We start from the raw sequence: 26,018 nt of genomic DNA, 5'->3' as shown, positions 1-26,018 counted from the left end.
GGGCTCTAGGATCTCCTGCCTGTACCTCTGAGCATTCACGGAACCATTGTCAAGCACATGGAGCGGTGTGCGGGTATCTTGCATGTGCGAATGAATGTGCGAAAATGCTTTCCATCTCTTAATTTTGTTCACCAATCTAATATTTTAAATGAATATTTGAAGCAACTGTCAGTTTGCATTTTCGAAACTGAATTCACTTTTGAAAATTGCTTAACGTTGCCGTTTCGCAACGTTATGAAATTTTCCCATGGAATTTGTAACTTTTTCAAACACGCGAATTAAAAAAAGAATACTTTTTTTTGCTTTATACTGAACTTTGAAAATTAAAAAAATAATAATAAAAAAATCTTGAAAATAACGGCAGACAATGAGTCACTGAAATGCTCTGATATCTTCTTCAGAAAATTTGTTTACCTGATTTTGAACCAATCATTTACCTTTTTTAATCGGTGTGAAAAATTTCTTTTTTTTTCACCACCTATTCATCACCCTTTAGTGCATGAAAAGCAAAATAAAAGAAAACAAAATAAATCTTACAACACCTAGGATATGTTATCATAACATTTTATTTATTTTCTTTTTCTTTTTTTATTGAGACCGAACTTTGAATCAAACCGGTCATAGTAAAGATATCATGCATAGGATAGGCCATCTTTAAACAATTTTTGTCGCTAAGCGCTTCAGGAATTTTTTGTCCGGTACACCCGTTTTATATAAAATTTGAGAGCAGGCGTACACTCAAAATTAGTCCGCTCCACCTGAGACAAGGTAAGGATACACTTTTGAATATGCGCCTCATTTAAACTGTAATTTTGGATTTTACTTATTCAAATTTTATCATGAATTACTGTTTTGAATGTTTTAAAATAATTTAGTAAATTTTGCAATGATATATTGAGTTTATAAATATTTTTAGAACATCTCTGTCACTGAAAGCTTCGTAATTTTTTGCTTGAAGAACTTCAAAACTTTGCTTGAGAACTTCGTTTTTTCTTTCTTCTTTTTTGCTATTTTTTGGGAGGTACCCAAATTTTATACGAAGTTTGAGCTCAGGCCTTGTCAAAAGTATTCAGCGCTGTTTGCGCCATGCAAACGACATTTGAATAAGAGCTTAATTTAAATCATAATTATTTTAGCTTTTACTTTTCCAACTGTTATAAACTACTGGTTTTTAATACTTTAAAGTAATATACTCAATTTTTAATGCATACACCAACCTTGCGTTTAAAAAAATGTGTCAGGTACCCAAATTTTATTTTATTTTGTTTTATTTTATAACCGTCGTTGAACAGCCTGCCCAATTTTTAAGTTTACAACTACTAATGTTCATCTCCGTAGCCTTGTCATTTTGAACCCAATCCAAAAGAGGAGGGAACTTCTGGATGAACCAACCCATCCTGGATTGGGAGAAATTTTGACTTCGTGGAGGGCTTTTTGATAGAGACTAACCCGCATTTGCCTTACAAGGACAGGAAAAATCACGAAAAACCCCCACGGTTAGCCAGACAGCAGAAAGACTACCACTGACGATATTTTACGTCAGCACTGCGGTCGGTGCGAGACGGGTGCGGAAGTCGTATCGACGAGCCATTTCTGGGGTTCGAACCTGATTGGAAGGCGGACGCTCTATCCCTGAGCTACCACGGCTCCACAGATTTTATACGAAATTTCAGCAAAGTGTTTTCAAAACTACTCTGCTCAATCTCGCAAAGGCAATTTTTGATCAAATATAAATCTGATTTGCTTTTATTATCAATGTAAGTATATTCGATACGTTCTAATTTAAAGTATTGACACTTTTCTAGTGAATACAAAATGTTCTTTGAAAAGATTAATAACATGTTCATTATTTTATTACTTTTTGAATTGATGTTTGCAAATAGAGATTTTTTAGTTTAAAAAAGTCGGAAATAAATTTAAAAATCTTAATAGAAAAATTTTGTTAAAAATATTAACGCAAGCGATGTCAAAAATTTGCTTGCATCAACGCGAGGATGCTTGATACGTTCCAATTTAAATTATTAAGTTAGACTTGTTTCATTTTTTTTTTCTAGTTAGTACAAGATGGTTGGTTTTAATATTTTAAGAAAATTAGTAATTAGTTCATTATTTGTATCCTATTTTGCATTGATGCTAACTTCTTCAGCTTCTAAATTTTTTTAAAACACCTTTATCTGAACGAACTTTAGACTTTCCATCTAAATAAAGTTTTAATACTATATTAAATCTTTGATTTAATTTAAATTGAAAAAAATAATTGTATGAATATATTATTTAAATAAATTTTTATTTTATTTCATTAATGTATTGATGATAGTGTGTCGCAAAACTGTTACAAAGTTATAAGCATTCAACTATATCTTCAATTGATAATTATAAAAAATTTAACTATTAAAATTTTCAAAAATATCTATTCATTTCAAATTTTATAACTTCTGTTTTTTTATTTATTATTTAATCGATTATGTCATAAACTTTATCTCTTTGCTTAAGTAACCAAATAATGATATATTGCGAGACATATATTGCAAAAGAGAAACTGAGAAATTTCTGAGAAACTTCTTTTAGTGTTGCAGGAATGGTTCGAAACTCTTGCGAATGTTTGAAGAGCTAAAAGCATGTTTAGATAAACAGATGTTTTGACAGAATATCTATAAATATTATTTAAACACGTTGCGCTATCTCATTTTTCATACTTGGACTATTTGTTTTTTTAAATATAATTCAAGTTATTGTATATAATTTACTAAATTACATTCCAGAGAACCAATTCGTAAAAAAATAGTAATAAGGTTTTTTAGTCAAACAATTCCCGAAACATAACAGCGAAATTTCGAAACCATAATATCTCACACATTTGCTGCAATCCTAATATGTTGGAACCATATTATAATGCTTATTAAGCTTGATTATACGGTTGTACAGTCCGTGATCAAATTATTAGACGCACTGTAAGATTCTATGTAAAATCTTAATTATCAGGTAATACTATAACAGCTTTATTGCTTTTAGGAGACTGAAACCGGTTTGCACTTGCTTACGTTCGTGTATTTGGTTAATGCCATACGTTAAAAATAAATACCAACAGAAAGTATATAAAAAATCACCTGAATAAAAACCCATTACAGGTATCTTTAAATATAAAAGTTCAGCAAAAGATGCAATTATTAAGATGCAACTCGAACAAAAGATGCAATTATTAAAGCACTACAGTGCGTCTAATCATTTGGTCTAATTATTATAATAGACTAATATAATACCCGATATAATAAATATTCTACATTTATCTTATATATCGCCTAATTTATCCAATCGCCGAATTTATATTATACATCGTCTCATTTAATCCACTGATACTCGAACGTAAGCAAGTGCAAAGTCTCTTAAAAACAATAAAGCTGTATAGAGTATCCCCTGATAATTAAGAATTTACATAGAATCTTATAGTGACTCTAATAATTTGGCCAGAGACTGTATATACTTCAACTGTAACGATGACGTGGTTCTGTTTAATAACAGTTCAGTTCAACGCAGATGGGAAAGAAATATATTAATATTACTGTACTGTTAGTTAATAAATAGTGCAAAATCAACACAAAATCAGAAAATATTCTTTTTCATCCCCTACCCCGGGCAGAGAGGAAGATGAAAATCCAGTTTCGAGAAGCCCCTAAATGTTGCTTTTTCCTACAACAACCTCTGGGGGGGGGGTCCTTTATTCTTAGGTTCAAACGATTCACTTTTCTAACAGTGTTATATTAAAATAAATGGAATTTTCGCGCCTTTTTCCTAATTTTTCTGAATAAGAGTTTAGTTGCTGAATAATTACTTTTATAATGCTTTACCAGCAATAAAAGCGTAGAAATAATTTAAGTGGCAAAGAATGTTGCGAGTTAAAATTCCTAATTAAGGTATCCGACTACCTTCGGGACAAAATTTTTGAAAAATAAATATTTTCCACAACATTATTGCAATTTATATTGTATATTAATTTAAATAAACATATTTAATAGAGAAAATTTAAATATACAGGAAATTTTTTGTTTAAAGAGTATTTTTTAGATAATTTTAATGAAAATAACTCATTAACGGAAAACACTCTACACAAAAAACTATTGTACATACAGCTATCAAACTTTTTGACCCGTTTCGTATAGCCCTCTGAAGTGTTATGAACCTCAACTTAAATGATATCATGAAATTAAAAAAAATTATGGAGTGTTAAGCATATTTTTCCATTTTTTTTCACATTTTCTTCACATTATCTATTGCAAAATATCTCATAAAACAAAAAATGATGCAGTTATCTGCATTCTGGAGGTCTGTTATATAACCACCAATACAAGAAACAATCTCTGAAAGTTTGAAGACAAATTTATAATAATTAGTTGAGTTATCTTGTTTTCCGTAGACAAAAAACAGCAAAATTTTCATTTTGAGAAAAACACAATTAAAGTTTATAATTACATTTTTTCTATAAACTATGAATGTTTGTCAGTAGGAAGTTATTATATTTTATAGGGGGCACATTCCTTCACACATTTTCTTAGTTTTATTTAACGTAGCGATATTTTTACGTATTATTTAGCGATATTTTAGAGTATTTAGTGAATAACATCAAAAGTCTACTACTTATAAAGCATTTAACACAGGAACAATTTTTTATTAAACAACCATCTTACTGTATTTTCACACTTTAATATATATGTCTAAATATAGTTTTTTATTAATAATTAAAAGTAAAAAATATTTTTTGTAATATTTATAATAGCCCAAATCTAAAATTTTCTTCTAAATGCAATTTGTTATCATAGCAAACCGGACAACATTATGAAGCTAATATCATCATCAGGATCTCAATATCAATTATTCGATTGCCACACAGATTTTTTTTATCCAAAGGCATCAGTTCCTTATTCACTTCCATAGAAATCGATAATTTTGAAGATCTTGAAGTAATAGATTCTTCTGCTTTACGCAATTTTGAATAAATGGTATAATCAACTTTACTCAAATCATCGCTTTTGTTGGCATGTTGATTACCGTAATATTTACGTTTCTTAGATCGAGAAGTACGTCCTTTGCCCATCTCAATAAATTTATCAAAATAAATAACAAATTTTTTTGAAAGGAATCAATAAATTTCTTCAAAACAAATCAAAATCAAGATATAGAAAGTACGCTTCAAATGTAAACAAACTATCAGAAAATATGCTAACTTTTCATGTTACCCACAAACAGTAACCACGAAACGTAAAATCTAATTAAAATATAATTCAGATTATTAGCCGTGAGTTTAAGAGCTTTTAAAAATTAAATATCTAAGAAAAATAAACACACAAATAGAAATGGAACCGAAACTATTACCTACTACCGGTTTCATTTTTGTAATTTCCGGTAAGTTAGACAGCTGTCATCTGTTACTAAAATAGCTATAACTAAAGTTCTGCTTGACGTGCATTCAAAAACAAAACAGTTTTGAAAACTAGAAAAATTGGGCATTATTATAAAGCAATAAAATAAAAAAGTGATTCTTTGTGAAAATCCTCGTTTTAAAGGTAGTCGGATACCTTAACTCTCTTAGAAATAATTTCATGTTAAAATTTTTTTTTTTTTTTAAATTTGAAAATATATTTGCTTGCTGATTTTGAAATATATCGCTGCCATGAATTTTACATTTGCTTCCTTCTTTTCATGCAAACATTTAGAATAATTATTGATGGAATTTAATCCACTTTTTTTTATGTTTAAATTAAAATCATTTAATTAATATTCAATGATATCTGAGTAATGCAATGAATAGTCTTTAAATTGCAAACAAAATTTCATGTTGAACAATATTTTTACTACCGAAATTAAAATACCTATGATGTAATCACCAAACAATTTCGAACAAATTCAAACTTTCAGTTTAATCTTTATTTTCCTATTACAACCTCATTAAAACATGTATGTGAAAATTCAAACTGTCATTATAATAATTAGAATACATAGCTTGAGAAGAAAATAAATCTATTTTTTTAAAAAATGAATAAAAAGTGCGATCTCTAAATATAATAATTGAAGTAATAAAATTGCAAATAAATCATATCAAACAAATAAAAAATCTTATTTTCGAATATATGAAGCATAATGAAACTTTAGATTTAAGAGATAGATGCGTTAAAAAAGCTTTATAATACAAGTCATATTAGTTTGTTTTTTTTAATAAAAATTTGCAAGCTATTTTAAAAGTTTCTACCATGCGAACGAAAAGCAAAATCATCTCGGAAAAAGTTTCCATCTCAAAAAAAAATAATAAAAAAATAAAAATAAGATGTCATGACACTTTAATCCCAAAATAGCTTTTTCACACAACCGAAAAGTATTTATTTATACTTTTTGTTCTCGTAATATCTACACTTTTCTCAAGTTTCCGTAATCCCCTTGATAAGATGCCGGCCAGCTAGGTCTTTATCCTTTAAGAGATGCGTCAGGAGTAGATTCAGAGTGCGCCTAAAGCTATTTCATTTCAAATGTCAAACCAAATGTAAGAAACCATTTTTTACCACGTTTTAAAAAATCTCATTTAAAACTATATTTATACAATAAAGATAAAATAGGCTTTTAAGTGTAACCTTTTTTTTGGATAATTTTTTAAAATAATTTTACCAATAAAAAGTTTTTTTACGTTTAGAAGGAAAATCTAAACATAGTAGAATGTATGTCTAAATTCAAACTTTAATTTCATTAAATTCGACGGCCGATGTTGAAAAGAATATGTTGAATTTTAATTTTTTTTTTTAATTGTTTAATGCAGGTCTTATTTCACCATTTGATATCTTATTTTCACCGTTTGATGTTTTACTTTACCTTACCTTTTATACGTTTTTTTAACTTTATTTTTGACACTTTTATTTTTGGTTAATTTTACTCTTTTAGACGTTTTAAGCGCTTTTGACTTGTTTTTAAGAATCCTAGTTCATTTTTATCTCTTTGAGATCTTTTCGATAGTGTGATATTTTCTCATGTGTATCAATCTTTATTGGGCTTGATTTTACTTTACTGTAATTGTGTAGTGCTTGATTCACGTTGCAACGGGTTCAAACCCTTATCCGAAATCTCCTCCGTGGGTAGGTCTGTCACTATTAATCTTATAACTTGCATTAGACAGCTAATCCTAACTAGATTTGCAGCTACCAGAGTTGAACTCCGTTGCCTTGTTATTTTGAACTTAACCCAGAAGATAAGAGAATCCCTACAGTGTGACAAAATCACCTTCATTACAATGCACTAAAAGAGAAACCTCTCATGGCTGAGCTAACGACCCCTTAAGACTGCAAGATACTTCATGCCAAAGAACCAATCGCATTTGCCGAATCCATTTCTAGTTATCAACTTCATAATCTTGTACTTTTAAATCTTACTCAGAATACTAGTGGACTCCGAGTCCAATATCGGAATCATTTAGGATCAGCCTGAAATGATATTAAATCTTGGGTCATTTACCACAAGGGGCATGTATGCTATTGGAGGGGATTTGAGTCTAATGTAGAAAAAGGGGGGTAATTATATCTAATGTCCGCAAAAGGGATAATTTATGTCTACAGTATGCAAAGAGAATAATTAATATCTACAAGAGATGTGTCATGATAACTCCAATAAAATATCCTTACTTTCAAAACTAACTCTAAATTTTTGGTATCCAACTTTTATAAAAAAATACTTTCAAGCTTGCTTAGGGGAAATTTATTAAAACCGGTTTGCACTAGTTTACGTTCGTGTATCAATTGGTTAAATTAGGCGATATATAAATTCGATAGACGATATATGATATAAATATAGAATATTTATTATATTAGGTATTATATTAGCATATTATAATAATTAGACCAAATTATACGACGCAGTGTCGTTTTTTAATGATGATATGCTTTGCACGAGTTTACAGGCAATACTTTTACATTTAAACGTACATGTAACGGGTTTTTATTCAGATATTTTATATACTTCCTATGTGTATTTATTTTTAACGTATTGCATTGCACTGTTAACCAATCGATAGAGGATCGTAAAAAAATGCAAACCGGTTTTATCGGAGTAAAAACAATAAGACTGTTATAGTATCACCAGATAATTATAATTTTCCAGTGAGTCTAATAATATGGTATGTGACAGCGTTGGTTAACTTTATTTTAAAATTTTGCTTCATTTCTCATTCATAATGGTGTCCATTAATGGCGATTCGAACACCCAGTATATATTGGAATAAAACTGAGTTCAATCACGTCAAATCTATCTTATCTTTCTGCACGCCGCAAAGATCTGTCGGATGCCCTGACTATATTAAAAACTCCTTCTTAACCGGTCTTTGATAGAATGTGGTCATCTTTGAGTACGGTTCTCCTGTATTATAGTGACAGAAATAATTCTGGATGGAACAAAAGATAATTTGTTTCTTATATTAGAGTGACAGAAATAATTCTCTTTGCATTACAAAGTAGCTTCTCTACTGTATTATAGTGACAGAAATAGTTATCGGCTCTTCAAAAGATAATTCATCTGTATTATAGTGAGAGAAATAATTCTCTCTGCATCAAAAGATAATTCATCTGTTGTATTATAGTGACAGAAATAATTCTCGGCGCTACAAAAGATAATTCGCTTGTTGTATTATAGTGACAGAAGAAATTCTCTCTGCATCAAAAGATAATTTGTGGTCTGTTTAGAAGCAAAAAAAAAAAAAAATTCTCGCAGCATCAGAACATAATTTGTGAAATCACGGAGCAGTCTATTTTTCCCCAAGGTAAGTTACATTTTAGCAAAAAAAAATCAACAAATTGAAATAATTTATTTTTATTTAACTAAAGTTTATTTTAAACAGATTTCATTTTATAAATAATTGATACATGTATAATGTAATGTATAATTTAAACAGATGTCATTTTTGCAAAATTCTATAAATATGTTTTTAATAAATTTTAAATAAATAAAAAAAAACGTTGTTGTAGCTTAGTACGAAAGATAGCATACATCGTATGAAACTCATGGCATGAAGTACAGCAATGCCTTTTAAAATATTGATGTTCTTAAATATCGGGATAGCAAAATTTGAAATGTATTCTTACGATAGATCGCTAATGCCGGTTCTTACGAATAATATCGAGTATACTTTAGTTAATAATATCGCGATTAGTAGCTGCAACGATATGAAGTGAATACGATAATATCACAGTAACTATCTTCAATAATAGTTATCGAATTAAATAGAATTTTCGAGAACGATATTATTGTGAATGCCGTGCCTAATATGTCACTGACATGTTCTGTCACTTGACTTCACCAACTCGCATGATTTGCTTCGAAGTCTGTTATGTTTCCTTTTTTTATGATTCACAAAATGTTACATTAATTCAATTAAAAATTATCCAATTGAAAGATATCAAACATTATTTTATTGTATAAACATAGCTTTGGATCACAAGATTTAATTTTCGATTCTACACGAATTATATTTAACTTTAATAATTTTACTCGGTTACTATGGCGACTTCATCTACAATTTTGTTGTTTCCTAATTTCTTTTTTTTAAATTTTCAGTTACTGTAAAACTCATTCGATGTTTTTCGTGAAATGAGAATTTTTAGCACTAAACTGATAAATTAATTCTCAATATTGCTTTGGATATTTTAACTAGTAATTTTGTATACATTAATTAAATAGCGTAAATTGACTGTACACAGTTTTCAATCAAATTTCATTTAAAACTAAATGGATTCAAAAGTAAAAGAAAATCTATTAAAAGTGAGTAAAAAAGTACTTATTAAAATGTTAATTTACCATTTATACAATGCAAATAGTAACAAAGTAACTATAACTTAAAATTTTGCATAATAAAGTAGCGAATACTTCACTAAAAAAAGTATGGTCAAAGCTACTTGAAAAGGGTAAAATTCACCGTATTTCTGGCTCTATGGTAACACCAAAATTTCGGTAGTTTTTTCGAAGCAATTTTATAATGATTTTGGTAAAACTAACCGTAAAATATGGTTTCATAATACAGTGCACTCCCGATTATCCGAGCTAATCACCGGGACAGGTCGCACGGACAATCGAAAAACACGGATAATACGAAAACTCCCTTTATTAAAGAAAAAATCAATATCAGTACAAAAAATATAAAATTACTCACATTTGCGTGCTGTAAAACATCAAACTAGGAATTTTCCTTTTAAAAAAATGTGTAATGCGTCTTCGCCATTTATCGATACACATATTTTACGAACCGCAGTAATGTCACCGTAATCAAATCCTCCCATATAATCTAATAAAGCTTCCACAGTGCAGCAAAATGAGAAATTGTATTTCATTCATTTACTACATCTTCTGCATCAGTTACTATCATCACTATTTGATTTAACAACATAACGATCTCTTCATCTGTCAAATACTGGAAACCAATCTTCTAAATTTTCTTCATCAAGAATTTCGAAACCTTAGATTCCTTTCGCTTGTTCGAAAATACTGTTATCATATTTTTCTTGAACATCTGAAGAAGATTGTTCATCAAGCTGTATGATCTCTCTCCAAGATCGTGATAACATAGACGATTTTACCCTTGACCATGCTGCTGATATTCCATATACTGTAATCCAATAACGAATATTGCTTCCAGAAATTTTGTAGTGTTATAACTTCATGAATCAAAGTTTCTCAATTCTGAAAATGTTTCTCTTTATATTTTTTGTGACTCCGGAATGAGCACGGATAATCCGCAAACCGGATAATCCGTGCACGGATAATCGAGAGTGTACTGTATGTGATAAAATGTGGTAAACGTAATAAAAGTTGGTAATTTTATCATATTACCTTAGAGCTGGTATGAAAAACATTTATTTAGTTAAATCTATTTTTCAGTTTCGTATTTTTTGCTGAATATGTTGTAATGGAAACTGTAATTTTAAAAATCAGGACCTTCAAATAACAGTCACCCTATGAACGAAAAATCACCAGATGAATGGTTTAAATACTAAAAATTCTGGTTTTATTAACCAAAATTTTGTTTCGTTTACCAGAAATGCCATTATCCCATAGTAAGGCTGTTTTACCAGAAATGTTTTTCAGTGTTTATAACGTAATAAAAATAAAGGAACAACACTTTTAGTAAGCTTTTAATTTTGAATAAATAATCAACAACGTAATAATAAGGGAGAATAATACCAAGAAGGGGTTATAAATAAATAGTGCTGGTAAAAGCGGTAAAATAAGGGGGAAATAAATCATTTACAGCTTTGACATTTAAAGGTATTTTAATATTCTTCATTAGTTGAGAATCTTTTTATGTGATTTTTTCTGTTCAATGCGCGCGAATTAGTTAAATGATAATTTTTTTATGAAATACGGAGAAAAAATTTTTTTTTCTTCATTTAGGTCAAAAAATGGTTCATATTAAAAATAGCATCAATATGTTTCATTAAAAATAGTGTGAAATATCGAAATTTTCTTTCGATGAATCGTAATAATGAAATTCCTATATTATTCAGGACTAATATAAAATCGTTTTTTGTTTCAAAGGTTTCTAAAATATCACATTTATGCATTTGCACTTTTCTTTAAAATCTTCTCAATATTCTTTTTTAAAAATAATAAATAAAATTAAGTAAACTAATTACCTCATTATTGAGTTGTATTCTCACTAACTTTAGTAATAAGTAATTAGTTTAGTAACATAGTAATTAGTAATAAGTAAGTAGTAGTTTAGTAATTATTCTCATTCAAACATTTATAAAGATGAGACTGTTTAATCTTTTGAAAGAGTTATTTTTATTATAAAACAACAGATTCGAGAAAGTTCTGAGACACCCCCGATAGCATAACTCTGAGCAAAGACTATCCTAATGGAGAACCCGGAAATTAAAGGGTTAAAATAAGATCTATAAATATCTACAATAGATTGCTGAAGTGCAATAAATATGAGGACACAAATTGCCACAAGTTCCATTTCACATGACTCTCAATATAAATATTTAATGTTCTAATAATGTGTCAAAACATTTTTATCGCGCATATTGTTTTAATGAAGATAAAGTTAGTCTCCACTCATCGACAAAAAAAAAAAAATTCAAGAAATTTTTTTTCCACCCGTTTATGGTTAATAAAAATGAGACGTACTGACTGGTTGTTTACAGTTTCGTCGTTAACACGTGTGTCGTTCTTAAAAAGTTCTTCGAAGGCATATGTTGTTACAAAAATGCTATTTCAGGAAAAACAACTTCGCATTTTTTTTTTTTTTTTTTAATTTAAAGAGTTCAAATTTTTATCTTATCAACATCTAACAGTTCAGAGTATGCTGACTTTAAATTCCTTTATAGCTAGTTAATTATTTTAGATAATTTATTTCAAAGGCAGTTATAATAAATATTCGATTCATTGTTTCTTGATTTATGTTCCTCTAGCGCAGAGGTCGCCAAAGTGGTTTATATAGACCCCCAGGGGTCTATTTAACATAAGCGGGGGTCGATCTGAGCCAGGGGGTCGAATGGGGATCGATCAGAACCGGAAGGGTCGATTGGTCGAAGGATTATCAGTATTTTTCATATATGTGACAATTAGAAATAAAAGAAGAAGACTTGGAAATATATACAGGTAACCTTCAAAAATTGGGCGATGATTTTAAACTGCGTTTTGTTGATTTGGAAAACATTGACCTCCCTGATTGGATTATTGTGCCATTGTCTGCTCAAATTGAAAACGTGGGCATCAACCTGCAAGATGAGCTTGCTGAATTATTATGGGGATTTGAAGCAAGGACGCTTTTTAAAAATTTAACAATAAGCAAATTTTGGACAAATATAAATATAATGCAAAAATATGTACAACTTTACGAAATAGCTCAGCCATTTATGATAGCATTTCCAAGTTCCTATATGGTTGAAGCCGGTTTCAGTCACGTAAATTCAATCTTAACTAAGAACAGAAATAAATTAAATGTGGAGTTTCGAGGGGATTTAAGATTAAAATTGACCAATTTTGAACCCAATATAACGAACCTTGCAAAAAAAAAAAAAAAAAAAAAAAAAAAAAACACCAGACACACCCATGTCATTGATTAAGAAGCAATAAATCCGTAGTTACTTTACTTATTATTTCTAATTACTTATTATTTCATAAATATTAAGGTATTAAATTTCAACATTAATATATTTTTCATAAAACTTTTGATACACTATGTACTATTATTTTAATAAATGTTCAAAATCATAAAATAAATCTACAAACACAGTATCTAATAGAGTTTTATTTTAATTAACAGAAAATTACTTTTATGGGGGTCGATGGAGATTTCGAAAAATTATGTAGGGGTCGCCGATCAAAAAAGTTTGGCAACCCCTGCTCTAGCGTGTTCTTTTTTGACTGTAAAAAAATAACAAACATTGTAGAGTTGAATCAATCCATTATCTTGACGTTGCTTATTTTTCTTTTTTTTTTTTACCAATTAATATCAATTGAGCAGGTCAATACAGCTTTAAGTTTAATTCATATATTTATTTATTTTTGCATAATTATATAATCTAACTCTGAGTTTCTAAAAATTATACGTTTAAAAAAAGTAAAAATAAAAATATCAAAAACAAAAACAAAATCAACAAAGAAGTTGTGATCGCCTTATTACGATCACTGGTTGCCCATTGGTCAAATGCTTTTTCTTTTCTGGATGGATTCCGTTAACAACATTTCAAATCATGGGTTGCAAAAACTGTCTCCATTGATGTCTGTTGCTCGGTTTGATCCTGCTATGTACGTGTATCAATACTTTTCCTCCTTCAGCATTCATATTTATATTAAAATCACCGTCGAGCCAGTCATTATACGTTCATAATAAAAAGAACAGAAAAATACTTTAAATTATTATTATGTAAATACATTAAAAATGCCTGCTAGTGAAAAGAAAAGGAAAAACAGCAGCGGTCGCCGTAGCAACGCATTCAATGACGACGCATGCGCACTGTTTACTATTACCCTGTTGAAAATTGTGTGTGGCCATCCAATCCAAACCAAGAGTCCATCCGTTGAGACAAAATTCACACTCGATTGTGACGCAATTAAACATTTTTGTCACTAACAGTGGTATTTTTTTATCAACACTATTCAACATAAAATTCTTATTTTTTTTCTAAATTGTAAAAACATTTTAATTCAACACTGAAAACGGCCGCAACCACTTTCGACCAAAGTCATGTCATAAAAGACCCAAAAGATATGTTATTTCACGCTACTTGGTGACGCAATTCATTTACAGTAAGATAACATACCCATTGAAGTCAGTAAAGTTATTTTTACGAAACAATATAACCCAAGTAACTTAAAAATCCAATCATAAAGTCAAAATTTTTTCACCTCTCTTTCTGACACCCGGGATTAATTACTAGAAAATTATAGGCCACGAGGATCATCGGTTTAAATAGTACTCAAAATATTTTAGTTTCCTTTTAAGATTAATAGTGACCGACCTACCCACGGAGGAGTTTTCGGATTTGGCCCGTTGCCGCGTGAACCAAACACTACAAAATTACAGAAAAATTAAACCCAATAAAGATTGATGCACACAAGAGAATATCACACTATCGAAAAGATCAAAGAAATTAAAACTGAACCAGGATTCTTAAAAACAAGTCAAAAGCGCTTAAAACATCTAAAAGAGTAAAATGAAACAAAAATTAAAGTGTCAAAAATAAAGTTTAAAAAAAAACGTGTAAAGAGTAAGGTCAGGTAAAACGTCAAATGGTAAAAATAAGAAAAATCACATTAAGAACATATGAGATCTAAAATAAGATGAATAAAAAAAATTAAAATAGTCGACTAAAAGTTCAAAAGTGTCCCCCTTTCAAGGCATAGTACCTCTAGGACTAAAAAGTGGACTAAGGCATACCGAAGTTTCTCTTAAAAGGATAAAAGTTCAAAAATGACACCAGGTAATACTGAGGGTGCTGAAGTTCACTAAGATCCAAAACTTCAATTTCAAATGTTCAATGCATGATAAGGATTTTAGTCCAAGAGGAGGGAAAAGTCACCAGAGTACGGTAAAAACCAACGCAAAATACTAAAAGGCAAATATTAAAACCAGGAAATCTTTATAAGGACATAAACATAATTTCCTTATAAAGTAAATTTAATTTTATTCGAGACGTTTAAGTTACGCTAAAATACATAAAGTTCCTATTCAATAAAATTTAAGTTATGAGTCTAGTAATTTGTCGAAACGTTAACTACATAAAAACTAATCGATTCAATTATAGCTTTCACTGTATCGTTTTTGCAAACAAATTTAGAAGTTCATAAGTTAGAAGGTACCAAACTTTTATCTTTTTATTGCAATTAAAGCAACAACAAACCCTCTTAAAAAATGTGCTATTTGATAAGGGGGGGGCGCTGAAAAGTTCTGTTTTCATTAGAAAAACACCATACGTAAATCATCGATAGAACCGATTTTCCCCACTCTGTTCATGCGTTGTACAAACTTAACTAAGGATCTGCATACCTATAATATGTACTGTGTGCGAAAAAATAAACGGATCACCCTGAATAATTTTTGATCTAATGATTGGATCTTCACGTTCTAAGACTCAATCTTAATGGTTCAGGAGGTTGACCTCAAATATGCTAATTAATGAGTGCAAATTAGTTCGTTTTTTCCTTTAATTAGTTAGTTTAATTAATTAGTTCGTATTTTCCTTTTGCGCGTTGCGCTTGCTTTTTTACCTGTATCGTGATTTCCTATTCATAAATTCAGAAACGTGATGCATAATTTTTAAACTTCGTGAATATGTATCGTAAAGTATGCAATTCATGAAATGTGTGAATACAAATAGTGATGTTCAATTTCAAATAGCGAAAATAAAAATTGAAATGTAACGCCAGGTGTCAAAATGACATAAATTTTCAAATAATGTTATCTTACTTATTTTAAAATTACCTTTATAACGCTGTTAAAGATTTAAAGACCTATTTTTCGAAATACGCCGCCAAATTTTTCTGACAAGGGCTAAAACCTGCTCACATGCTAGATAGTTCTAAGTTTGGTAAAACAAAGGAATTACTCTTCATTAAAACAGTGCTGACGTAAAATATCCTCAGTGGTAGACGGATTATGGGTTAGAGTCCCCTTGCCGTCTGGTTAACCGGGGGAGGATCTCACGGTCTTGCTTTCCATGTTACGCAAATGTGGGTGAGTTCCATCAAAAATCTTCTACGAAGGCAAATTTCTCTCCATACTTGATCTAGGAGTTCTCTTGTCTTCTGGATTGGGTTCAAACTGACACGGCTACGGCATTGAACATTAATAAAAATTAGGTCGACTGTTCAACGAAGGTTATAAAAAAATTTTAAAAAATCGTATAAGTATAACTTAAAGTGAACCTCTAATGGAATTTGCAGGTTTTCGTTTAGTTCTTTTAAACTTTTTAAATTTGAGAAAACTAATTATTTTTTAGTTGTGAAATCGAGGAAAGACCTAAATTTTAGTTGTGGAATTTGACTGTTCGAAGACTTTAGCCAACAGGAATACTTTACGGAAAAATCTTCGTCCAAAATTATAAGAGTGAATGAAAAAAACTGGATATAAACTAATATTTCGATGTTAAAGATAACTGAGTGGAAAAATTTCGGTAACGTAGAATTCCGCGTTTTCACGGAACTCTTTTTTACAATGTTCACATGAATAATTGCCTATGTCGAAAAGCAAGTCGCTGCTGTTTGACGAAGAGACAGGGAAATAGCTTTTGATTCTAAACGTTATTTTCGTGCGTTCTTGTTCATTTGTTAGAAAGTAATGAAATTTCAGCAAACATTTTTGCTCGAACAAGTTTTGTTTATTATCTTCTTTTATAAACTAGTTTTTTCTCTTTCTTTTGTTAAGAAAAAAGGTTTAGACTCCAGTAAAGAACAGAGCAAATAATGACACATAAGAATAAAGTTTTCTACTCACTATCCTTTTGACAAACGGAAAAAAAATGTATTCTTTCATTGTTAAATTAACAATATGACTTGTTGCGGCTTCTGCAAATAGTTGCTCGAAGAACGACATTAAGGGCAAGTTATGCGTACTTTTATCTTAATTTCCCTTTTTGATTAATCTAGTTTTCAAGTTTTAAGTATAGGACTGTTTTTGTTGAACGAACGTAGTCATGAAAGTCTTAAATGATATTTCCGAAGAAAAAAAAAGATTCAGATTTTTCGCGTACGAGGTCTTGTTTTTGTTTTATTTAACTATACAACATTAATTATTTGATAAGTCCTTAAATTTGACAGGCATCAGTGGGTGAAAGATTTGAGTGAATTCTTTAAGTATTTTTTAAGTCGAAGAAGGTTCCGGTGTAATTAGCTACTAACGTTTGTCGAATGGCTTCTCAGAAAAACTCGTTTATAAGTAAAATAAATCGTAAAAAAAGAAAGGGAAAGGAAAGGAAAAGAAAAAAGGTTTAAAAAAAGTTCGTTAAAAAAGGAAACGTAAAATAAACTTTCTATTCGATTTGGGGGCCCACACTGATGTGGGGGCCCGAGGCAACTGCCCGTACGCTCCTGCTTTAGTCAGGCTCTGCTTAGAAAAACTCTTTTGTAAACAAAATAAAAAGAAAAGAGAAAGGCGAGGCATAATCTTTATTAATTTTTGTCAAAGGAATAAATTTTAAATCTAAATTCATGAAAATGTCATAAGGATCTTTCCTCCTCTTAGTTTGATGGAATTGAGAAAAGGATTGTAGGAAGAAGGGCAAAATACGATTACGAAAAATTATATGAGAATAATGAACATTTTTTTCGTAACTATTTTATATAGCCGTTTCAAAGCCTGCAACTCCAAAGATAGCATATATATCTTCCATTTATAAGTGCAATTTAAAGTTACAAAAGTTGTAAAATAAACCTGAGAAAGATTTTTCGTTTATACACTATACAATCTTTACTCATCAATATTTACAAAACAATTCTAATATAAAATTGATTTTTTTATGAATTTTATGATAATATAGTGATAATTCAAACTTAGTTCCTGAACGATTTCAATTTTTTTTGCGAAGAAAATTTGATTTTCGAAACAGGAAAAAATGCTGGATTTTTATGGCAAGCAGGGAAAATAAATAATCTAAAACAATAGTTACCGGAAAAGTTCTTCATGCTTTTTTTTGCCTAAAAAATTTTAATTATTACACGAATTAAATTGATGGCAAGTTTCATTCGAATACTTGCATTTTAGATACTTTAAAGATATCATTACTCATTCCATGACCTCACTCATTTAGCCTGAATTTCGGACATCTTATCGATTAAAAATTTAACAAGAATTTGACCAAGGCTAATAAAACTCAATATTTTTTTGTAACAATAAAACACTTGAAAGTTTTGGTCAAATAATTGGACCAATAAACTCTCTTAACCTCTTCAATAACCCCAACTGCAATAACTAGTCCTATTTTTTCTGGAAGATGAGCTTTCCCAGAACCTTACAATCTATCAAAAGGGGTCAAAATAGATAAGGGACCCAAATAGGCTATCGTTAAAGTAACGCGTGTGTCAGAGGGCATTTCCCATGTATAAATAACGGTGCATAAAGGCTTCTTTTCATAATTGATCCGGAGTTCTTTAGACCTGTTGCTATCCGTTCAATCCATCTCCATCCAAGCTTCTACGGAATTTTTCTTAAATTTTTCAGCGGTAAGACAAACTTTTTGATATCTAGTTTTGAAATATTGCTTATTTGATACAATTGTTTTGCTTATTTATTTAATTAGTTACAAATGATAGAAGAGGCGAAAACTAAATCAAACTATTTATTTAATTTTTTAAAAAACTTATAGTTTCTTCAAAGTTTTATTAATTTTCTGAGTGAAGAAGGTCTTATATTGAAATTATTCATGCTAGTATAAAATTATTCAAATTTTAAATTGTTAATACTATCTTATTTTCTTAGCTTCATTATTCGTAATCCTTTCTATGATAACACATACTTTTTGATTCTTAGTTTTGAACTAGCTCAGATTTGAAACAACTATTTTATTAATTTGTTTAATCATAAATTGAACAAATCATTATCAATTATTTTCATGCATCATAAAAGATGAGAAGCTAATAGATATTTGCTCCAATTTTTTAAAAGTTATAATAAGTTTAAACAAATTAAATAATCATTAGAAGTTACTTAAAAAAAAATCATAAAAATCAGATTATTTCATTTATCAATAATTAAAATTTATTTAACTTTAAAAGAGAAGTTACTATTAAACTTAATTTTTTTAATTATTAGGTTGGAAAATCAATTATATTCCATTAATAGATTCTATTAATTTTTAGAGTGAAGAACATTTTAATTGTGAAACAATTCAAACTTTTTTATGAATATTTTAATAAATTATCGATTTGAGATTATTATAATTATCCTTAAATAAAAATTCTAAAATTTTATAAAAGAAACTTCATGAAGGAAATAGATCTAAGTATTCTATTAATTTTTTGAGTTAAGAACATCTAATTATAAGATAATTCACATTTGTTTAGAAATATTCTCATAAATTATTGAAATGGAATTATTGGAATTACTCTCAGTTAAGAATTCTAAAATTTTATAAAAGAGACTTTATGAAAGAAATGGAGCTACTTTTAAATAATTTCGAATATCTATTAATTTAAGAATAATGAATGTCTAATTCTTTAAATTAGTTATATCTGTTAAAAATTATTCCAATAATGTTTTAAGATATGATTATTATAATAATTCTTTATCAAAAATTATGAAATTTTACAGAAGAAATTTAAAGAAAGTGATTTTTTAATAAAAATATTTTTTTTTAAATTTATCGGGAACTTAATTATTTCACTTATTTAATTTTTAATCATGTCATAATTTATTTGTGTTACTTGAAACTATCTAATTATTTCCATTTATGTAATTATACTTTAAATTAAGTTAACATAACTTCTAATGCAATTTCCCCTAATCATTTAGAATATTAATTATTTTAATAAACTACTGTAATAAGATTGTTATAATTTTTCCTAATTGAAAATTATAAATTTTTTAAAAGTAACTTAATGAAAAAAATCAATCTACTTTCCGATAATTCATTTCGGAAATTAATATAATATTTGAAGAAAATCTAAATTTAAAATAAGATTGATTAATTTAAATAAGATAGTTATAATTCCTATAATTTAAAATAGTGAAATTTTATACTATATTGTTTACATTTCTATGTATAAAATAAGGAACACGCTTTTAAATTTAACTATTAAACTAAAATTGTAATCGATAAAAGTAGAATATGCATTTTTATTTTATTTTAAGATATAAAACTCTGTTTATTTTCCAAAAATAAGTAGATATGCTGTGTCAATTTCGAAGAGACTGTTTTATCAATGCAGTTTTGATTTTTGTTGGTTGAATAAAAAAAATTTTGTGCATTTAGTAATATGGGTTAAAACTCGAAATGCTATTAATTAAACATCATTGATGACCAATATTAAACTCCATCCCCTTGTAAATTTGAACCCAATCTTGAAGACAAGGAAACTCTTGGATCAAGCATTTGGACAAACTAGCTTTCGAGTAGGACTTCTTTGATGGAACTAATCAACATTTGCGTTACGCGTTTACGAAAACTACGAAAACCTCCCATGGTTGGCCTGGCGACATATTAAAACCCATGATCTGTCTACAACTGGGGATATTTTAATACAACGAATGCGAATCGGGATCAGAATTCGTGACGACTAATTATCGTTAGAATTCGAACCTGAGTCACCTAATCGGGAGGTAAACACTCCATCCCCTAAGTCGCCATTGTCTTTCAAAAAATGTCTTATTAGTTTGAATTAAAAAGCAAAATTTCACTTCACTGATTCTCTGTAAAATACCTTTTAACATTTTCTTCCAGAAAGTTTTTAACTTTATATTACAAAATTTTGTATAGAATGTCCAAACGTTTCATTGCTACATATGTTATATATAATTTTATTATTTTTTTTTCTAGATGCGAACTTTGATATTTTCTACCTTGTTGTGTGCGTTGGTGATTCTTTTACAGGATTCCATTCATCCTGTACAGTCACAACCAGTCCAGTACAGTAAAGTAGACGAGTATGAAAAATCTACAGGAGAAAAACTAACATATGACGAAGATAATGAATGCCGGTATGCCAATCTAAATATTATCTTAGAAATAATCCCCGATATTACATGATTGGAAGCTTCATTCGCTTAAAAAATATACAAATATCAATAATAATGAATAAAAATGAAATGAATGAGTATTAATGAAATGAATGAATAATAATGAAATAAAGGAAAAATTATACATGACTGTTTTTTCTCACTTGTATACGCTTAAAAAATATACAAATATCAATAATAATGAATAAAAATGAATAGAATGAGTAATAAGGAAATGAATGAATAATAATGAGATGAAGGAAAAAATATACATACCTAATGAAGTTTTCAATCAGCTAATATCTAAATCTATTAATTTATCTGTATCTATTTAATATCAGTCTAAATTCATTTATTAAGAACGAAAATTGTCTTATTTATTTTTAGCGAAACAAAATTAATTTGATTACTTTTTTCTTTTCAGAAATGACTTTCAAAAAAATGTACAGATTACGAATCACAAATTAATACTTGAGCGAGAAAAAAAATGAAAAAATAAATATCAAATCATGATTTTAAAAAAACACTTTAAATTGGTATAAAATATTCTTTAAAGTATGGAGTTAAACTGACAGGTGGTGTAAGGGGGGGGGGGTAAAAGACAATCCGATAATTGTGTGTCGAATTTTGATAAAGTTTTCGATATTTTTTCTCTTTTAAATGCTAATTTACAACTCCCTACTTTATGCAAAGCATTTAAAGATAGATAAGATGCGCAATGCGCAAAAGAAAAAAAAATAAACGGACCACCCTGAATACATTTTAATCTAATGATCGGATCTTCACGTTCTAGGACTCTGTCTTAATGGTTTGAGGGGATGACTTGAAATTAGTGCTTATTATTAAGTGCATAACGTTATTTTAAGTTACGAAATCAGGCACAAAAACGTACCTTATCTGAATAAACATACCGAGAATACGGATTTTATCGAGAAATACGGATTTCTGACCCCGAATATAACAGCAATCTGGAAAATAGGGTTCCAATATTTCGGCCAGGAGAACGGTCCAAAGTAATATATGAGCGTAGTGGCATAAAACCAACTGAAAATTGATAATAATTTAATTAATAATTTAATTAAAATGATTTTTAATTAATTAATAATAAATTAAAAAATTAATATTTTAATTAATAATTGTTTAATAATTTTCAATTAATAATTGTTTAATAATTGTTAACTAATAATTATTTAATAATTTTTAATTAATAATTATTTAATAATTTTTAATTAATAATTATTTAATAATTTTTAATTAATAATTATTTAATAATTTTTAATTAATAATTATTTAATAATTTTCAATTAATAATTAACTAATAATTAATATGAGAATTAATTAATATTGATTAATTCTTGCGATGAATTTGATTAATATGAATTAAATGAATAAAAATTAGTTTCAGGAATTAATGTTTTTTCCCTTACTTTTTTAGCCACGGAGGACAAATTCGAGACTTGTGCGAAAGGTGTGCCAAAGTGACCAAAAATGAGTTGGTCTTCCCTATGTGCTGTTCGGAACAAAAAGGTGTAAGGAGATGGTGTAAGGAGTTCCTTGACTACAGGCCGGTTGAACCCATTCTATCATCCTGAACCATCAAACATTAATTATATGTACCACAATTCTTTATCCCACCAATTGCGAGAGATGATAAGCGGGTCTGAACAAATGCAACATTAACTTGAGACACAAAAGTGATTTGGATGATTGATTTGGATTGAGTGAAATCAAAGACATTTTTCCTTCAGTCACCGAAAAACAAAGTTATTTCAACTGTTATTTCGTATTATTATACAACTGGAAATCGGAGCCAACAGTAAGAATAGCGTCCACTTTTTTTTTTGCGAATTGCTCTCATATTTCCTTAAACGAACTGTATGCTGATAATGAGTCTAATCTTGTCTTCCACATATTTTTTTTTTATTGAATTGTAATTCATTTCGAGTTCTATACTAATCCGATTGCTATTTACATTTCAAAGTTGTTCATTTGAATAGAATGCGTTAGGGAAGCTGGATAAAAACACGTTGAACATGGATCGAATAGTTTGCTTTGGAATCTTATTAATTAAAGTCTAGTTCCGAACTCAATAATCACACCCCGGTGAAAATAAAGTCAAAACTAAGCAATCTCATATTACAGTAGATAAAAGAAATAAAGTAATAATGTAAAGTTGAGTTGCGATAGTACAGTCGTTAAAGCTCATTGGAGGAGCATCCCTGATGCTCTTTGAAACCAATAGTAGTTGTGAACACATTACGTCTTTGGTCTAAAATCTATTCTACAGGGTCCCCTTGGCCGACGACTGGCTGTTGTCAGAGTGCTTTAACATTGTAAGATCTCACTAGTTCACGTAATTTATTATTTAGCCATTAAGTAATTTGTTTCTCCTTATACAGTAAGAAACCAAAACTCAACTTATAGATTAAAACTCAAATTCATGCATTTTTGAGTTCTGGCACTCTGTCAAGGGTGTGATATGTTAATTAATATTTGATGAAGAGATTTCAGTTTCGTTTGAGTCTGATAAATAGATTTTATCTACAAAATTATCATTTAAAATAATTTTTCAGCTTCTTTAATTGCTCTATTTATATAAGAATCTTTCTAAATTAAAACATTTTATTTGAAAGTGATATTAAAAACTTCTTTTATTTCCACTTCAAAGAATTATAAACTATCACCAACCTAACTCTTGTTTAGATTTTAAAAAAAATGAAAGATTATAATTGTTTTTTTTTTTATTATTAAGTTGGCTGAATTTCAGAGTTTTTTGTGTGCAAAGTTTCTTATAAAAATTGAAATACTTTAAACTTTGTATTTAGGTGACTATCTTTTCAACCATATTGTCATGGATTTATGAATGCATCGTATATTTATCTATTTTAAATTGTTTGTATGTTATAATTAATAATAAGGAAAATATAGTATATATTTTATGTACAACCAATATTTTATGATTTAAGAGTTGAGTTATCAATTAGCGCAGATTATCAGAAGTTTTCAATAATATTTGCGGCAAGATTTGATATTAAATTTAAATTTAATAAGCATAAGCTTAAAAATAGTTACTTAAAAGTATAATCTATTGATAATTTCAAAGAGCGTATCAAGCAATAATATTTGTTTTATCATCAATATTTGTTTAAAATAATTATTCGATTAAACTTTTCTTTTTGGAAAATTATTTCTAATTAGTCTTTAATTTCATTTATATAATGATAAATTAAATTAAATGATTGACTCAATTTCAAACTAAATGAAGTGCTGCAATTATTTTATAGAGGATTAATTTTGTGAATACTATTTCATCATTGATCTTTATCAATTTATGAATCATTAATATAGTGCTATTAATTTAAATAGTGCTATTTTATGGATTAATTTCCTTATGACTTAGATTTATTTTAAAAAACATTTTAGGTTAGAGGGGCTTAAAACATTATTTTCAATGAAATACATACCAATCAAATTTAATATTAATTTAATATTTAATTTGAAATATCGTCCTAGTCATAGAAACTTAAATATTTGATACTAGCCAAGGGCAAGTAAAACTGGAATTTTTCTTTTTTTTTTTTAACAACTTAAAATATGTTCGTTTACTGACATATATATTAGTATCTATGAATACTTATACAACCAAAAAGTACCTAAATATAATCTAATATCAGATTACGTAATATTTGTCGAACAAAAATATACATGGCATTATGTTTTGGAGTCTGAAAGTATTAATGTTTGTACGAGATTTTATCAATTTTATATGTTGAAATGATTGTCTTATCTTTAATGTAAATAAATAGTGTTTGTTCGCTTTCATATATTATTGTGTATAAAGCAAAATTATTGTTTGAACAATAATTGAATGTAAATAATGTTTGTTTGAATTATGTAAAATAATAGGAAATGCTTTATTTTCTTTAATATTATTTGACATTTATTTATTATCATATACTTGGAAATTAAACTTGTGTTTTGCGAATATGATTGATAGTTTATTTGTTGAGTTTTGACGTATGATTTACTTCGTAGAACAAAATTTCTATTTAATATTAAATCAGTATGCTTTGCCGCATACTGATGTAATGTAAACATCGTATTTAACGTAATTACTGAAATTGTAATAAATAATATGAATTATTAATTAAATCGTCTACGTGTCTGCAACCAACAAATAATGAAGAAAGATATTTCTAAAAATAAATGAAACATTTGAAGATATCTTACTATTCAGAGCACGAAGCAGCTCCGTCCCCTGCGAGCTATCGCTCATTTAGATAATTAAAAAAAACTACTCTTTAAACTAATTTTTAAAAGAAAGTAATTCTTTCTTAGTTAATTCCTTCAAAAATTTGATGCAAAATTCTATTTTAGCAGCCTATATTTATAACTTAATTTTATAGTAATTAAATCCTTAACTAAATCAGTAATTCAGCAAAAATACAAATACACATTTTAAACGTTTTCACTTGTTTTTGTAATTCATTTCTTTTATTGCGAACATTGTGGTAAATTCATTTTGCGAAATAAGCTGCTGTAAAAATGATTTCAGAAAAATACAACACTTTGTAAATAAAAAAAAAACATACCTTAAAATAAATTCTTGCTAGTTAAAGATATAAATGAATGCATCGGTTTATCTACAACTTAGAATATCTACGTTTTGACTAATGTAAAAAAAAAAACTTGACAATTACATGTTAAAACATTAGCTTAATCACAAATAATAATAGTTTCTTTCATACGAATTCTAGTTTTAACTGGGTTTTCAACAAAAAGAATGTATTGGTTTATTGGAATTACAGACATTTGCAGCCTTGTGGGCTCAATTAAGGCT

The 26,018-nt window shown here is 28.4% G+C and overlaps 1 protein-coding gene across 3 annotated transcripts; it reads left to right on the top strand.

The window, feature by feature from the left end:
* The first annotated feature begins 627 nt into the window (after positions 1 to 627).
* LOC139425942 (uncharacterized) lies at positions 628 to 25,163 on the top strand. Of its 3 annotated transcripts, XM_071182869.2 has the most exons (4): positions 628 to 768; positions 8,659 to 8,785; positions 21,000 to 21,160; positions 22,614 to 25,163. In XM_071182869.2, the coding sequence occupies exons 3-4, from the start codon at positions 21,000 to 21,002 to the stop codon at positions 22,768 to 22,770; spliced, it is 318 nt and encodes a 105-aa protein (XP_071038970.1). In that variant the 5' UTR covers positions 628 to 768; positions 8,659 to 8,785; the 3' UTR covers positions 22,771 to 25,163. The 3 variants fall into 3 exon arrangements, with proteins under 3 accessions (XP_071038970.1, XP_071038972.1, XP_071038971.1); XM_071182871.2 differs by lacking the exon at positions 8,659 to 8,785 and having other exon boundaries at positions 631 to 768; XM_071182870.2 differs by lacking the exons at positions 628 to 768; positions 8,659 to 8,785 and adding an exon at positions 18,547 to 18,687.
* The last annotated feature ends 855 nt before the right edge of the window (positions 25,164 to 26,018 follow it).

Source organism: Parasteatoda tepidariorum, chromosome 4, assembly GCF_982258835.1.
Source record: "Parasteatoda tepidariorum strain Cologne lab strain chromosome 4, Ptep-v5.0, whole genome shotgun sequence".
Classification (NCBI taxonomy): Eukaryota; Metazoa; Arthropoda; class Arachnida; order Araneae; family Theridiidae; genus Parasteatoda; species Parasteatoda tepidariorum.
The sequence above is the reverse complement of the archived record's forward strand: the minus strand, read 5'-3'. Positions and strand labels throughout refer to the sequence as shown.

Excerpts from the sequence above, each read along its gene's own strand:
- LOC139425942 (XM_071182869.2), top strand. The coding sequence starts at position 21,000 with ATGCGAACTTTGATATTTTCTACCTTGTTGTGTGCGTTGGTGATTCTT. Across the intron at positions 21,161-22,613 it reads GACGAAGATAATGAATGCCG|CCACGGAGGACAAATTCGAG; the intron begins GTATGCCAATCT and ends TTACTTTTTTAG.